The 12,365-nt window shown below is 44.8% G+C and overlaps 1 protein-coding gene across 1 annotated transcript; it reads left to right on the top strand.

The window, feature by feature from the left end:
* Window positions 1-1,427: 1,427 nt before the first annotated feature.
* LOC103252433 (exocyst complex component 6B-like) lies at window positions 1,428-9,530 on the top strand. The gene is made up of 3 exons (XM_021709100.1): window positions 1,428-1,619; window positions 3,013-3,134; window positions 7,578-9,530. Exons 1-3 carry the CDS (start codon window positions 1,428-1,430, stop codon window positions 7,702-7,704), a joined length of 441 nt encoding a protein of 146 aa, XP_021564775.1. The 3' UTR covers window positions 7,705-9,530.
* The last annotated feature ends 2,835 nt before the right edge of the window (window positions 9,531-12,365 follow it).

Genomic DNA, 12,365 nt, shown 5'->3' with positions numbered 1-12,365 from the left:
GTGGAAGGTAAATGGTGTTCTTTATACATGCTTATTCTTTCAATTTTCTGATAAATTTCAAATTATTTCCAAATGAAAGTTAAGAAAAAACACGAGTCAGTGTGATCATTAGTGACAGACGAGTGTTCTACTTCTTGTGGGAGAATTTACTGAGATCTAACAAAGTTTTTATATGTAGAGAACCAGGCTGGGAGGGTCTGATTCACCTTTGAAAGTCAGTCTGGTAATTAAAGTACTATATGGATAAGTAGGCCTGCTGGTTTTCTTGGCCTCTTATTCTAACACTATTCTGTGGAATCCAGTAGAAGTGTGCCTCTACGCAGCTAACTTTTTTAAGTACCCTCAGACTCCACTCTGTGGTCATCTGTCTCAGTAGAAACCATAAGTCCTAGGTTTGGGCCACCCTAAAAGACTGAGGAAAGCAACACAGACCCAGAATGTGATCTATAGACTCATCATAATTAAACTTAAAAGAGTTATGTAACTTCCATGCCCAGAGTGGAATAAATTAGGTAGCTTGTCATTCCAGTGCTGTCAGGCTCAACACTGGTACTGAGAGACTTTGACAGGAAGATAAAAATGGAAATCTTTAGTGCTAACCATGAACTTTCCTCCACTGTCCATTAGCGATTTCCCAAGTGTCATTAAACAGAAAGACATGGTATTAGCAATAAACCAGAAAAATAGCAATACATTAATTCCTTCACAGAAGTTAGGAATTCATTAAAAGAGAAGGCAGTTTTATTACATGCATGTGTATATCCACATGTGAAAAATCAAACCTAAAATAACTTTAAAAAATCAAACTTTTCCCATTATACTTTCCTGGTATTCATTTACTTTTCTTTTATTAGCTCCCCAATAGGTAAACAGTAAAAGGCTCCCCAAGGTTTTTTTTTTAATTTGTGAAAAAAAATTTTTATAATTGAGAAAGGGCTATCCTTTCTCATAGTTTTCCCCCTGGATTTGATGGAAAGATATAATCAAATTTGTAAAGCACTGTACTGGAAGACCTTTAGAACAAGGGGCACTCAGCATGTCTTTGTGGTCCCTAAGAGCAAACAAAGAGCTATCTTGAGTAGTCTTTGGACACTACAGGACAGAAAGACCAAGGTTAGTGTAGAAAGTCAAGGAAAATTCACTTCTAGAGGAGAGTTCCTGGGTCAGCAGAAGGAAGTGGTAGAAGCCTTTTTACTTGCCAAAGAAAATAGGCATTACCCAAAAGAGGTCTGAGAGGGCCCTTTGGGACCATGCCATTCCAGACCAACCAGCCTCTCTCTCCCTCTCTCTCTCTCCTGCATTCTTCTCTCATGTTTAACACCCCCCTTGCTTGGCTGAGGGTGTAGGGGCTTTTCTCAGTTTTAGTTTTGGGACTTCAGCCAATTATCATCCTGACTGAGGAAATTCTTACAACTTATTCTGAGAGAATGGATGGAAATGGAGACTTAGCCAAGCAGGGCGAGGCTCATGCTACCTGTTTTCCCAGCTACACAGTGAAGACGGACATGGAGAAGGATATGGCTAGAGTCCAGTATCTGGCATTAGATGTGACTGGTGCACTCAGTCTTTCCACCTTTGTTCTGCACAGAGGGACAGCCACCAACTTGTCTCCATCAGCAGTTAGTTATCTCTTGGAAAGGGAGAAATAGGGAATGTCATATCAAAAATTCTTATGTGAGGGCCCTCCTTCTGTGCAGTAATATAAGTCTAGGACTATGCTCCCTCTAGATGCTTACAGAGGGGAACTAACCACCCCACCACTACCTTTGAAATACAGTGATTTTATTTGTTTTGCTCAACTGTAATTTTTCTTTTGGTTGGAGTCTCACTCTGTCACCCAGGCTGGAGTGCAGTGGCATGCTCACGGTCACCCCATCGTCAACCTGCTGGGCTCAGGCGATCCTTCCTCATCAGCCTTCCAAGTAGCTGAAAATACAGGCACACGTTATCATGCTCAGCAGGTTTTTTGATTTATTGTAGAGATGAGGTCTTACCAAGGTGCCCAGGCTGTTCTCAAACCCATGGGCTCAGGCAGTCCTTTCACCTCGCCCTTCCCAAAGTGCTGGGATTATGGGCTTGAGCCATCTTGCCCAGTCTCAGGTATAATTTTTGAATATTTTTTAGAGTGATGCCTGAGGCCAAAACTGGCTGGGAAGAAAAGACTTTGAGAAAAGTGTTTTTGTTTGTTTCTCTAAGTAAATTCTCCCCCAGTGTCAGAACTTGGCTTACCCACAGAAGGATCTCATTGTCTTCTCACACATCCAGTTCTTGGCACTTTTCTCTAACACTCATACCCTCAATTCCAGACCTTGTGTCCCAGTCATGGTCTAAGCCTGTTTTTCAGTCCTGATCTACCATGGCCCTAGTTTCTATCTGTTTAGCCTGTGTCTACATAGATATTACACGTATTGCCTCTTATAAATGCTGCATGATCCATTTATGCCTTGGGTCAGTGTTTCTTTGCACCTCATTTACAGTTAGGTATGCATGTGTATATGTCTGTATTACCCAAGTCACTTGGGCTAAGTCAGTGCAGCAAGTCATAAAGCTAGTACTTGAACCTAGACCTTTTAACTTCAAGGTTCAAACAATTGTATATATGGCACTGGACGACATCTACCTTTATTTGTTCATTGTTGAATACTAAGCTTCTAGAATGGAGTTGGCATGTGGAAGGCATTTGATAAGCATTTATTTAAAGAATAAGTAATTATTTTGATAATTATGTGTTGATTCAGTCCACTGTTAGATTCTTTACAGGGCTGCCTCTGGGAGCTCACTGCTGGCATGTAGTCTTAGCGACGTTACTGTGCTGCTAATGGTAGAGATGACCCTGCCTTATAATGTTTAATCATCTATTTTCTTGTTACGTTGCTATCTGTAGGCATTCTTTCTCTTATTACATTTTAATTTTATTTGTCAAATCTGTTAGCTGATAGTGAAGGATGATAAGTCTCCTGGAATCCTGGTTTATCTTATCTGTCTGATTAATCCCTGGGGTGGGGTTTGAATATTTTACAGCTTTTGGATCTTTTCATTCAGTGGGATTGGTCAACCTACCTTGCTGACTATGGACAGCCCAACTGCAAATACCTGCGGGTAAACCCAGTGACAGCTCTGACCTTGCTTGAGAAGTGAGTACCTGGTCCAGTGGTCTGTGTTGGGAGGTGGGAAGATGGGGGTGGGGAGTTGATATAGAAGATAATTTTGCCACTGCCAATACTGTGAAAGATAGCCTTGTTTTTGAAGTTGCCATAGGTGCTATCGGCGGTCTCAATCATTGGGCTTGGCAGGCCAGTCTTCCTCTTGTAGACTCTTAATTCCTGAGTCTCTAACAAGCTAGGCCAAGTACTGATCTCAGTTGGACTCTGGCATTACCTTGTAGCTTAACTAGTGATGACAAAAGAAAGGAATATGACTTAGTTTGAGGTCAGGCCAACTGGGTGAACAGAGTGAGACTGACTCCAGTCATCTGGGGTATAATAATGGGTACCCCCACAGAACAGATGGCTTCTCTGGTTCCTAGCAGAGAAGCCCCAGGAATTATTGAAGCTTTCACCTGCTTCCAACTCCCACTCCCTGCCAGATTGAGCTCTTTTGCGCTGACCATACCAGCAAAGCTATATTGGAGAAAGTGTCTAATTCCTGGCAGCAAAGACTTCCCTGCTACAGAGCTGTAATCTCTCTGAAGCAGAGGTGCTACCACTAAAATTGGGTTATCCAGCTCCAGAACATCTCAGAGCTAACCAGTGTGTCACTCAGAAGCTGGGAATTGCTATGCATTGTAGTCTGGCGCTGGCTTTTGCTTGCCTGGCAAGAGCTGGCAGGCCAGAGACCAAGACCCATGTTAAAGGACAGCTTTCTCTTGCTGTTGGAAAAACTAGTTAACCCCAACTGCTTAGAAGAGTGCCCTGCATCTAGGCAGTGGAAAGTCTCCATATATGGCCATTTGACCATGTCTCAAGTCTTGGGAAAGCCCAATGCAACCTTGAGCAAAAGGAGAGGCCCTTGTATATCCTTCTTTCTGTGTGACATGATAAGGGAGAGAAGAGGAAGAGATGGAAGGCAGGCAAGAGCAAGATGCAGGAGTTTGGAGGCCAAACTCAGGCAAGAGCAAGATGCAGGATGTTTGGAGCCAAGAGACTAAAAACTCAGAGTGCAGTTTTCTCCTGACTGTGTCAGGAATTGGTGTTGCCATTTTAACTTTGTCTCCCATGGTTCTCTCTTCCACTGACCTTCCTCCCTAGGATATCTAGAGAGTAAGTATAATATTCACTTGGGCCTTTTCCGTCACTTTGAGGCAAGTCCTTCTGGTTTCCTCATTGACACTAATGACTACACTAAAATCCCTAGCCTGTGAGTTGTCCCCACCCCTGACATACTAATCTACTAAACCAGCCTGGTGCCAACTGGCTGGCTGCCCTCTCTTTCCTTAGCCCTTAGAGTGACCCTTGGCTTAACAATTCCTTTGGGGCTGGGAGTGGTGGCCTGGATTTTCCCCCATCAGTTCCAGGTGAAGGGTTGTTGCCACTCAGTTTCCTGGCACATTCAGTACTCCTGCTAGTGCAAGGCCTGAAATTCAGCCCTGACCAAAGAGAGCTCCTCAGAAGTCTCCCCTGCTTCTTGGTGGTAAGGCCCATGGCCTTAAGATCTGGAACCCACATCTCCCATGGAAGGTTCCTGCTTAGAGTCAAAGCCTAATCATAGAGTTCTCAGGATTAGGTGAAAGAGGGGCATATTTTGACCTTTGATTTAGTACTTAAATGGTCATATCGATTATGTGTCCAAATGGGCTCTGGGATTCCCTCCAGTCAGTTACTTCGCTCAGCAGTCCTCTCTGCTCCTCTGTTTCTGAGGTTTTCTAGATCCAGGAAGTACTGGTTCATCTACTTCCTGTGGATCAATAATAGGCTAAAATAATCAGCCTCTTGCTACCATTCTGGAAGCCTAGCCAGTAACAAATCTATGTCCTTATCCCAAAGGGGTATGAAAGCTTCCTTCTAAACACAGTAGGGCAAAGGCCGCATAGATCTCTCAAGTCTATGTCTCCCAGCCTCATAGGAATCAATCCCTTTACCTGACCCATTCCTGCTTTTCCACAGCCAACTGAACCATCAGAGCTTGACAGTCTCTCCTTTCAACCTGGTCCTTCTTAGCAGAGTGAGACATAGAAAAACCCAAAGACCTTCTCAAGACATTCAGAATAAAGAGGGCCCTATGTCACTGAGAGGTGTCCATAGCTAAAGCAGAGCAGGATCCTGAGCTTACAAAGTATGATAAGAAATGGGAGGGCTCTCTTTTAGTTTTGGAGCATTCCTGAATAAAAACCAGCAAGTATACCATCAGGGCACTTGAGGTTATCTTTACAGCACCTCATTCCAACTCCAGACCTTAATGGCCAAGAAATCCTAGCCTCTGAGCCCAGAGACTACCCTCTTCTTCCTTTTCTCCTAGGTATTACAGGAACATCCCTGTGGGAGCTAAAAGTCAGCTGGCTGCCTGTTCCTCTGCTGCTTCAAGGAGTCATAAAATTAATGATCACACAGGATGTTAAATTAAATGTCTTATGAATATAGGAAGTAGTTTCCTTCACTTCTTCTTTCTTTCTTTTTTGTTTGGTTTGTGTTGTTGTGTTTAGATCTATAGTATACCCAACAAAGGAAAGGAAATCTTTCTCTGGAACTGTGTAAAACAGGCCAGTTCCACAAACATAATTGTGCAACTAATGTGTAAGGGAACAAATATAGTAATTATCATTAGAACCTTGAGGACTCTCATGTTTTCTCTTCAGTTAAGCCCACTTCTCCTTCTTCCTCTTCTCTAAGCACAGTGGTTATACCTTATATTCAGTGTTCTGAGTTTGCTTGGTGAGTATTTCCAGAAGGCTCTTGAGCTTAGATCAGGAAGAAAAGTCTTAATTAGTTTGTGGCTGTCACTGTCAGCCAGAGCCATGCAGCTATGGTGCTCATCAGAACCTCCTTGCCACAAATAATGCCCTTATGGAATATACCGTACATCTTATATACCTGATTGAAATGCCCTTGTGGTATCTCCGGCCTTTTGATTCACTGGCCTCTAATCTGCTTCTCCACAAAGGGCCACCTGTGGTGAAGGGAAAAAAGGCCCAGGATTGCCAAAGGCCTCTGAGAAGTATACCTATAGTTTATAACCCAGTGCCTAGTTCCTTCCCTCCCTCTTCTAGGCCTTCTGCATACAGCCCAGGGAGCAGGGAAGTCAGAGAGCTGGCACAGATCTTGGAGGTTGCTGGTGAAGACTGGTCTACTCTTGTTACAGGGAAAAATTGGTCTGGGCCCTGTTCTCAATTCTCTAACCCTAGAACTAGCTGTGGGCTGTGGATCTGGTCTGCAGAGGCTGAGACCAGAGTTAATGGTCACCAATAGATTCCCTCTGCGGGGAATAGTAAATTGATGGATTCTGTCACAACAGTTTAGTTAGGCTTGAGGGTTCTGTGTCAGTCTCACCCCAGTCTTTACTTTCTTTGTCCAAGCTGCCCAGTTAGGGCTGTCCATCTAGAACAACTGGCTAGAACTACCTATAGTTTGTGCTCTAGGAATATGCTGTTGGTAGAACGTTAGTGTGATACAAAGGTCCAAGGTCTGAGGATTTAGACAGCCATTGAGAACTCAGAGCTTCTCTTTCAGAAATCCCAGTCCTTTGGCACCTGCTTTCCTCAGCGCCATCCTCTCTTAGCCACCTCACTGCCTAGTAGCTCTTCCCTGAGACAAAGATGTCAGTCAAGTCCTTAGTTCTGTTAGAAATGGGATAAAGTAACCATCTAGAGTGAGGTTTAGAAATACAGTGTGACGTTCAAGATCAGCCTAAGCAACATAGTAAGACCCTGTCTCTACAAAAAATCAAAATATTAGTCAGCATGGCTACTCGGGAGGCTGAGGTGTAAGGGCTGCCTGAGCCCAGGAGGTCAAGGCTACAGTGAGCCATGACCATGCCACTTGTACTCCAGCCTGGGCAACAGAGTAAGACCTCAACTGAAGGAAGGAAGGGAGGGAAGGAAAAGAAAAAGAAATATACAAAGAAAGGAAGGAAGAAAGGAAAGAAAAAGAAATACACCATGGCTTTCAGTTACTTGTGTTATTTTAGATTGCTTAGTTAAAAGTATTTCCCCTGCTTTACCTTTCAAACACCATCTAAGGCCCCAGAAGGATTTAGTAAGTTTGTGAGTTAATGAGTGGATCCTAGACATTCTGTAAGAGCCTGCTAACCAGCAGACTGTAGCATGTCCCAGACACCAATAACAGGTACTTACCTGCAGAGAGAAGGGAATGGATTAGGCAGGGTGGACATAAGGGATAAGGAGATTGGCCCCAAAGCTGGCCCTTGACTGTTTCCCAAAGGTGACTGAAGTTGGAAGGGCTGTGGGTGCCAGGTCAGCTTCCTGATCAGTAGGTGAATGTGGGCCTGACAGTAGAAATACCCTGGACTCCCTCATGACTCTGGATAGTGGTTAAGATGCATTATGCCATCCTGCCTCCTATTAAGTATCCTTCTACCATCGTTTCCTCAAACACTTTGCCCTCTTTCTTTCCCTCTCTGTTTAGGATGAAGGATACTAGCCGCAAGAACAACATGTTTGCACAGTTTCGGAAAAATGAGCGAGACAAGCAGAAACTGATTGACACTGTGGCCAAGCAGCTCCGAGGACTCATCAGCAGCCACCACTCATGAAGGCTGGCCCTAGGTCCACAGAAGCTGCCTGCTGCAGTCCCCTAGTCTGGGGTTGCCCCTGGTTTACCATGCATTTGTGCATTCTTCTTCAAAGAGAGCATATGTATTTTTTTATTAACCCTGTACAGTATTCACATAACATTTCCTATAGTGAAAGAGGCACAAGAATAAGCAAGTACATGAGATGTTGTTAGGCTGGGACTCAGGGGAAGTTATCACTACACTATCTGTATTATCCTAGGGATGGTGGTGTCATCAGTTACAGTGTGATGAACTGCCTTTCACCCATGGCTCTAAAACCCAGGGCTGGGGCTCAGGAACTCTGGGTGCTTGACACTGGGAGATAGGGTAAGTAAGCAAAAGGATAAGAAGTTATATCCTGTTCACTCTAGGGTACCCCATTCACCGCATAGAGGAGCCTGGTTCTTTGATATGAGGAGGGCCTGGAAGACATGACTATTTAGTTCCAGAAGTGTCTCTCCTCAGTCCACTGATTTTCACTGGCTGGTGAACAGTCATGGCATGTGGCAAAATAACGGCTCCACTCCAATCCCCCAAGGATGGCAGTTTCTTTACCTAGATCCGACCCAAAACTGTTACTACTAAATTTTCCGGAGCAGGATAGAGCTAAGTAGGCAGTGGTCATAATTGGACCCTGTGACTAACTGCAGGTTGCGCCTACACTAGGAGTGTTGAGTCTCAGCCCAAGGAGTTTTTCTGGATTTTTAAAGCCAGTTTGAACGGAATCAGAGGCCCAGTCCCTTCCCCATTCATCTCATTTTCTTTTTCCATAGCCAGAGCACTTGGCTCATGGCATAGGTTAACAGTTGTTTCCATAGATCCTCGCAGAGTCTCAGACTTGGCCTCCTCCAGAAATGTTATTGAGATGGGTCAGATCTCAGAAGCTGAAAGGGTCCTTACTAACTGGTAAAACCTGAAGATTTCTTGGGATTGTTAAATTGTGTTTTAAAATCAGTTTTCTTGCCATCATCTTTAAAGAAAATGTCACCAGCTCTGCGCTATGGGGGCAACCACACACTTTTGCGATTACTTTTCACTCTAGGCATAAAGCCACTGTCACCATGAAGTAGACAGAGCCAACCATGACTTGTGGCTTATTGTCTCTAACCCAACTGTCCTTCACTAAATCATATCCTTGATATGAAGCTCTTCTTGCTCAAGCCCAAGGCTTCCCTCCTCTTTTGAAATTTTAAAGCCATCTTTTGGCCTCATCTGAGAGAGAATGCCTATCATCCTATCCCCCAAACTCTGGAGCTTGAAGCAGCTTAGCTTGGAGGCTGCATCCATTGTCCCAGGTGGGCTCCTAAGCCTTAATGCAAGGGCTTTGCAATGAGGTCAGTCAAAGGAAACTGCACCTTAAGTCTCTTGAGGAAGATGCTACTATGGCTACTGGCAAGGTAATAATTGTGCATCACAAAACAATGACAAATAAGCCACACAGGCATTTCCAGCTTGGATTAGTGGGAGGAGAGACTCATCAAACAGAATTCTCTACTACCTTTATCAGCTGCTGAGTTGCTTCAGGGGAGGGTAGTCCTTCCCTTTCTGTTCCCCACCTTTGCCCTCCCCATATCCTACCACATCTTAAAAACCATAGGGAAGAGAATGCACACACAGACATACAACCTCAAAGCTGGAGAGACCCAGCCACATGTGAGCTCTGCAGAAGCCTGCTGAGGCTCATCCTGAGGGCTGGGCAGTTGGCCAGGGTTTTAGGATGAGGGCCGGGGTAAGCCCTGTCACCGATCATTGGATAAGCCAAGGGAAGGTGGGGGCCAAGACAGCATCTCCAAGCCTTGGTGTTTGCTGAAAAGAGTGAGAGATGATTACACTACTCTGAAGCCCTATTGCTTGAGAAGGAGTCAAAACACCCTCTCACCTGTACCCAGTTTGCAGCACGATCTCTTTGGTGTTTAGTGCTGAGACTTCGAAGTGGGAATGAAAAGACACTTAAGCATACACTTCAGTGTTTGTCTTTTTAGAGGGTCATCCATTGCTGGTCAGCTCTCAAACCTCTACCCTGGAAGAACTGTGCTGTAGAGGAAAAGATGAACCGGATGGAGGACTAGGGCTCACTCTGCACCTCCAGCACTGAAGTCCTGTGAAAGAAAAATCTTCACACTTGAGATTCACACAGATGGACTCATTTCTTCTCTGCCTTCAGTCTGCCTTCACTTTTCTCTTTTAAAAAAATGCAGCCGTTGAGTGGTATATGGAGACACACTCTTGGTGGGTCAGAAAGGTAAAAACAGCAACCAGCAATGTCATGGCTTTTTGAATTGGAGAATTAGAATGTTTTTATTTTTGCCTGTAGGCCTGTAGGTGGGCCAAGCCTTGCCTTGATTGGACTTGTGCAAAGCATATGTTTCTATGCCCCTCAGATGCCTCATATCTGACCTCAAATGCCCAGTGATTTAGAAGTGCCCTGGAGGGCTCCAGTAAGAGGGTAGCAACATGAGTGGCTGGAAGCCTACATGACCTCTGGTCAGAATGAACCTTTGGCCAAGTTCTTGGGGAAACAGGTCTATGTTTCTGAAAAGACAGTCTGGTTTGGGAACCTTGTGGGTTTCAATAGTGATACAGGCAGCTTGCATCATTTTAACATTCATAGGAAAATCTCTTTGAGCAGGCTGGAAATGAAGCTGTTGAGGATGAGGAAGAACAGTACCTGCAAATGGGAACCTACTGGTTTCCTGCTGAGAGTTCCTGTTGACAAAGGGAATGTGCAGCTCCCAGGGTGCATGTCCCAGGGTTCTCATTGCATACCAGGCCTAACAGTCTCCCAGGCCTCCAGGCCAGTCTAGCTCACTGCATACTTGACAAAGTGCTTGCTCAGAAAGTCCCAGAGTCATGGCCTTTTATCTCCCAAGATTGGCCATAACTATGACCTTTCTCATCGAGCCTCTAAGCACACTCTCTGGGGCCTGCTGCAGAAATCCCCCTACCTTAACCCTCTCTCCCTTCTCCCAGGACTCTTCTCCTGACTGCTTCAGTTGCCTCTCTTTTTTTTTTTTTGCCTGCCTTTGCAATTACTTTTAACTAATGTGTTGGACATGGCCTTTTTATTTTGCACAGATAGTTGCACATTTATAGAGAAAATCTAGTAAAGTCCATTTTTAACTCTAAAGGGAACTTTTTTCTTTAAAACCCACTAGTAAAGCTACTGATGCAGATGGGCCGCATGGTTAGGGAAAAACTCCTGTGGAAAGAGCATGTTTATTCCTCTTGTACATTTTCCCTTTTAACTGCTATTAAACAAGAGAGCCTACATACCTGTTTCAAAAGCCACAGTGCTGTCTCATGGGTTTTTATTCTTCCATCCCTTTTGCACAGTGCAGCTGTGGTTGGTGAACTGGCTGGCAGTCATTGCATCACTACTCAGCTGGTCTAAGGAACAGAGCAGGCAGGAGCTTGGTGGGGAGGAGAAAGTCTGCCTGCCTACCACACAAGGCAAAGAGCTGTATCGTAGCCGTGGAAACATCCCTAACCACTGGTTGGGTTTTGCAGTCTATACAACTAACACTGGCATCGTCATTATCATCAAGAACTTTTTGAAATGACTGATTTATGCATAATATTGTGCTGGGCAACTTGAGGCCCAGCACTGAGCACCAGCCCTGCCATGGAAAGGCTCCCAGTCAAGATGGAGTGATATGGCGTTATCCAGAACAAAGCCTAGCTGTGGGAGAAGAGAGGAGCCTATTTTAGACTCAGCGCAAGACAGGGAAAGTCATCTGGTAAGATGTAGAAAAGGGTCTGGTCAGAGAAGACAGCACAGAGGAAGTAGGTCATTCATTAGCTGGACCTTAAAATAATGCAGTTCAAACTTTGTTAAGCCATGGAAATACTTTAGATGCCGACCACATTAGAGTGCAAAATTGGCACAAAGCTTGTTATGTACAGACAGGATAATAAGGAAACTCCTAGGCACATCTGGAACCATGGTAAGACCAAAAATGTAAGTGTAGCATCACCCAACCTGCTTGCCCCTCAGGTCGGCACAGAAGTGACTGGAATAGGCTAGAAAGAATTTCTTCAGTAACAAGTCCGACTACTGTAACTGGGCTTTGAGGCCTGAGAGACCCAGGCTCTGATCCCTGTAATGTCACTTACTAGCTGGATGACCTTGAACAGTTATGTAACTCCCTAAATCTCATAACCCTCCTCCATGAAAGCAGAATGGTAGTCCCTAACTTCCAGGGTTGCTGTGAAGTGTGAATGAGCTATGGAGGGTCAAAGTGCTAAGCCAGGACTGAGCTGCAGCACACAGGCTACTTAAAGCCCTTTCCTCCCTGCCCTCCAATTCCACAACATCCTCATGGCTGAGCAGAAGTGTCCAGAAGTGTCCAGAGCTTCTCTGCCTCCTGGTCTTCTCCCCAAGCTCAGCACAGGATTGGTGCTCAAGCACCTGTACACTAAATACACGAAACAGAGGGACATGCCTCAGCTAGCTGCCTCGACACAACCTGGAACCTTCTCTGCTCTCACTTTGGTGACAAAACGTATACCTTCTAGAACTCTGGAGTTCTCAACCAGGGGTCCAAGAAGTGTGTGTGTGTGTGTGTGTGTGTGTGCGCGTGTGTGCACGCACCACCCATTTTGTCTAGAAAGAAGGTTCATGGTTTTCATCAATGTCTAAG

This window comes from Carlito syrichta, unplaced genomic scaffold, assembly GCF_000164805.1.
Source record: "Carlito syrichta isolate Samal-C Ts95f unplaced genomic scaffold, Tarsius_syrichta-2.0.1 Scaffold158429, whole genome shotgun sequence".
Lineage (NCBI taxonomy): Eukaryota > Metazoa > Chordata > Mammalia > Primates > Tarsiidae > Carlito > Carlito syrichta.
This window is presented reverse-complemented; position numbering and strand designations above follow the sequence as displayed.